The following is a 4,455-nucleotide window of genomic DNA, read 5'->3' as shown; positions in this document are numbered from 1 at the left end:
CGCCGCGGCCGCCGCGGCCGCCGCCGGCGTTAGGCTCCTCATCACCCCCGTCGCCCCCGGCCCCCAGCCGCCCCTGCCGCCCCGGCTCCAGCGACCCGCTGCGCCGCCGCTTCGCGCCGCTCGGCGCGGCGCGCCCCTCGCCGCCGTTCGCGCAGGGGCCGGCGCCGCCAGTTTCTAAGCGGGGCGCGGACAGCTGCCTGAGGATATACGCCTCCGCCTGCGCCGGCCGGAACGGCACCGCGTCGATCGCCCTGCGCGCGGATGAGCGGACTGTCAATGAGGCGTCGACCCGCCTGCCGCCACGGCGGACGCACGGCGTCGTGCCCCGTCAGCGAGCTGCCGCGGCGGCCTAGTCATGTCCTGCCGCAGATCGTGGCTGCTGACGATGCACCCCCGAAACACCTCTGGTGCCGCGCGGCTGCGGACGCACAACCCACGCACGCGCATGCCCCCAGCAGCAACTGCGGCCAAGCAGAGGCCCCCAGGCCGGCCCACCATGCGGTCCTCACGAGCAGCCCCAGCCCCCGCAGCAGCGCGACCAGCAGCGCGTTGAGCTGCTCTGCCGTCCCGCGCCGCCCCCGCAGGCACCCCTCCAGCTGCTCTTCTGTGCTGCCCGAGCCCCGCAGCATCTCCCGCAGCCGGCGCCGCGCCTCGGACGCCGCGGCCGCGGCCGCGCCGCCGCGCCGGCCGCCGCTGCCGAGCGCGGCGGCAAAAGTGGAAGCCGCGTCGGCGCCGCTCCAGCCCTCGTTCCCGCTGCCGCCGCCGCCGCCGCCGCCGCACGCGGCTGCATCAGTCAACTGAAAGTTTGACCGCATCCATTTGACCAGGCCCGCTGCCCAAGACAGGTCGGACGGCGCGCCCTCGCGGGCGGCGCCAGCAATTGCTGCGTCGGCGAGTGCCGGGCTGAGGAGCGACAGGGCCACGGCCTGGGGCGGGGCCAAAACGGCAGGAGGGGCGGGCAGGCGTGAGTGGATACGTCGCATGCTGGAGTCTGTGGCATGGCGTGACTTTGACAGGTTGAAAAGAGAGCGTTACTGTTCAGCGTGCTGCCGCCAGAGTCATGCGCGCTCGTCGTATTGCAAGGTAGTAGAGGTGCGTTTGAGATAGCAGTGCGCGGCAGCTGGGTTGCAGATAAAAGGGCCCCTGGCTCTGCCCCGGCTCCGCACCTGTATGTCAGCCCGGCTGGCCGCCACGTCGTGCGCGACGCAGCGCGCCAGCAGGCACAGCGCGTGTGTGCGGTGCGCGAGCGCCGCCGCCTCCCGCTGCTCGCGGGTGAACGTCCGCGTTGCGCGCTTGCCGCCGGCGCCGCCGACGTCGCCGTCTGCAGTGGGGCCAAGGGCATGGTCGCCAGATGGTTGTGTGCTTTCCTTCGCTAGGACCTGTCTTCGACACTGCGGACCCACAAAATCAGGGCTGCTGCCTCGAGGGCGCTCGGCGCAACTCAACACTTTGCACCTGGTTGAGCCGAGGGACAAGCAGCGGCAGAGGCGGAGGAGGGCCGCGGCGCTGCCCGCTCGATTGCGCAGCGCCCCACCTTCCAGGGTGATCGTGATGCTGCTGGCGCCGCCGTCGCCGCCAAGCGTCGGGATGCCAGGCGGCCCCGCACCGCCGAGCCCGTCCCGCAAAGACCGTGCCTCCTCGCTGCCGCCGCCGTCATGTTCGTCCACAGGGGAGCGAGGCTGCGCCGGCGCAATGACCTCCCACTCGTCCTCAAATTGCACATCCTCGTCTTCCTCTATGTCGTAATCATCCATGCTTTGCGCTCCTCTTGATGGTCCCTGCTTACAGACAAGTGCTGCACCTGACGTGTTGTAAGAATGCGGGGATGCAGCTGCGGCATGAACGGCAGCAGTGCTGCACCTCCGCGTGTCGCCGCCGTGAACGCGTTGTGGCGCAGTGCACAGCAGTGCAGTATGTGATGCTATATGGCTTAAGCGCAAATGACAGGATAGCAGGACAACAGGCGTCAGATCTGATTACAATTTCGCGCCTGACGCCGTGATAAAAACGTGAGGATGGTGCGAAGATAGGCGTGATTGATGAAATCTTTTGCGTCGGTGACTGCGCATGCGGCCCTTCACTGCAGTGGGTGTGGGCGCTGTGCGTGCTGTGGGGGTTGAGAAGTGCAGCCGGCTGAATTCTATCGAGGAACGCCGCCGTCCGTAACAGGTCTTCTGTTGTAGAAGTCATTCACAGAAGACAGCCTTAGGGCTGAAGCGGATGGCTCGACCAAAGCACAAGCCCTTCCGGTGTTTGTTGTGGTGGTTGCACAGCTCTTGGCAGACGCCATCTCGCCTTGGAGCGCCCGCCTTGCTGAGGGCAGGGGTGAACGGGAGACAAGCTTCCGTGGCGATTCATGATCAGCAGCGTGTTGCTGTGCGCACCTCGTTAGCAGCAAGGGGCTTCACTGCCTCGCGGCTGCAGCCGAAGTAATGCTCGTCCTGGGCGGCGCACCTGACTGGGGGCCATGCGGATGCCTGGCTCCCCTCCCTCACGGCGATCTTAAAAATGAAAGAAGGAGCCAGGACAGAATACATATGCATCGTCAGGGTCTGCTGGGCATGGTTTTCCCCCTTTACAGGCGCCCCAACTCGGTGTCATCTTGCTTGCGGGCGCGCCTCTTGCGTCCGCACGTGCCATCGCGCCAACGGTGTGCCCCATGGCCGCAGGCCACGCCCCGGCCTGGATGCATGAGGCCACATGCTGCTGCTGTTCCCAACATGAAACAAAGTCTTGCACGAATTGAGTGTCGGCATGGGCGCGCTCACCTCATGGTGGCCCTGAGTCTTGTTTCAAACCTCTTGATCTTCTACAGTGTGCTGATGCAGAGTTCGGGCCTTTCTTGCTGCCAAGTGTGGACTGCACGACTTCCACCGCACCACCTGCGTGTACCGCGCGACCATGCTGCAAGCTCAGCCTTGCTCTGCGAGTTGTGGCGCGACACCCCGCGCAATTATGCAGGTCTGCAGGCTTCAGGGTCTCAGCCAGAGTAGAGGATGGGCCTCTCCCTAAAGGAACGCTCGCAGGCAAGCGTGTGCGGGCAACAACGCCGGGACCTGCCTGCTGGCCGTCAAGCGCTTGGCTTCATCTGCGCGCTTGTTTGCCAGACACCGCTAGGCCCAGGGCTGCTTGCTTGTGACGAATTGCCCTGTGCAATGAAAAGAGATGCTGAGATGATTATCCAGGGTTATGCTTGCAGGGGCACTGCATCCAGGACCATCCACCAGCCACTTGGCTGATGGTCCCGCACCGGTGATGCTGCTGCGAGGCAGCTATGCACTGGTCCGCTGGCCCCTGGGCAGATGGCAAGCCCAGGCCGCGGTGAAGACCAACGGGCTCCACGATTCCTTCCAATATAAATCTCGCATAATAATACTTGAGGCTACTCCCGGCATCAATTCCATCAGCTGGTAGCGAGACCCGACGTGGTCGACCGACACCCACGAACCATCAATCAAGGTGGCCGTCCACTCCGAACTTAATCATAGTTACCCCCCAATCACTCGAGCAGAATACAGCATTACCCCTCCAGCACCGCCGTGCGCCTTGCTTGCAGCAGGGATGGCAGTGGGACACCCTGGCCAGCCACTGACCCCTGCCCCGACCGTTCCCTCTCACCACATCTGCCACTCACAGGCGCTTGGATTTCCGCCAACATGGCACTTGCTTGCAGTCACCGGCCGCGGGTTTCTACTTTCCTGGTGCTGTGCTGCACTGTCGCCATAGGAGCCGCCGGCGCAGGTGGCTCGGCGGGACGGTCACTGCTGCGGTCCGGCCTAGGCCTCCAAGCGCATGCCGAGGTCCACACCCCTTCTCAAAGGCCCCTTCTCAATCACATCGTGAACTGCTGTGATTTACGGCTAGCGTACGCGCTGCGCCCTCGCGGCTGGCTGGGACCCACCCCCGTACCAGCCCGCAGCCCCACGAATGAGCTCAAGCCTTGTACCGCGCCCCGCGCCCACCCCCAAACCCCCACAGCCGCAGCCTCCTGCGACTGCAACGCGCTGACGCCCGAAGACTTTGCCGGCCCCTCTGTCTGCGGCGTCGACGGCATCACCTACGCCTCCGCCTGCCTGGCCCGGTGCCAGTCGGTCAAGACCCGCCCCAACCCCGGCCCTTGCCGTCCTGCTGATGAGGACAGCTTTGCATCGCCCAAGGAAACCGCCGCCCTGGGTGCGTCGCGGGCCGTCGGCGTGCGGCGCGTGGGCCGTTACCTCAACGCACGATGCTCAAGACGCCTGCCTTTCAGGCCTGCTGCCGATGGCGGCCAGCCAATGGCGGCGTGCGACCTTGCACCTGACTTTCTTGCGGCTGCGGCTGGGTGAGGGCGTATGTATCCACATGCCCTGACCCACGAGCACGATTGGCTGCTCTCGACGGACCGGCCCGCTCGACCATCTGACAAGATCCTCCCGACACCCTGCCACACCTCATCCCCCACTTGCGCCCCCCCCC

At 65.6% G+C, this 4,455-nt stretch overlaps 1 protein-coding gene across 1 annotated transcript; it reads right to left on the bottom strand.

The window, feature by feature from the left end:
• Positions 1 to 174: 174 nt before the first annotated feature.
• MNEG_10487 (hypothetical protein) lies at positions 175 to 1,754 on the bottom strand (the record flags this gene model as incomplete). The annotated part of the gene is made up of 4 exons (XM_014041043.1): positions 175 to 217; positions 496 to 926; positions 1,167 to 1,321; positions 1,535 to 1,754. 4 exons carry the CDS (start codon positions 1,752 to 1,754, stop codon positions 175 to 177), a joined length of 849 nt encoding a protein of 282 aa, XP_013896497.1.
• Between the last annotated feature and the right edge of the window lie 2,701 nt (positions 1,755 to 4,455).

This window comes from Monoraphidium neglectum (genome assembly GCF_000611645.1).
Source record: "Monoraphidium neglectum strain SAG 48.87 unplaced genomic scaffold scaffold02335, whole genome shotgun sequence".
NCBI classification, from domain to species: Eukaryota; Viridiplantae; Chlorophyta; class Chlorophyceae; order Sphaeropleales; family Selenastraceae; genus Monoraphidium; species Monoraphidium neglectum.
This window is presented reverse-complemented; position numbering and strand designations above follow the sequence as displayed.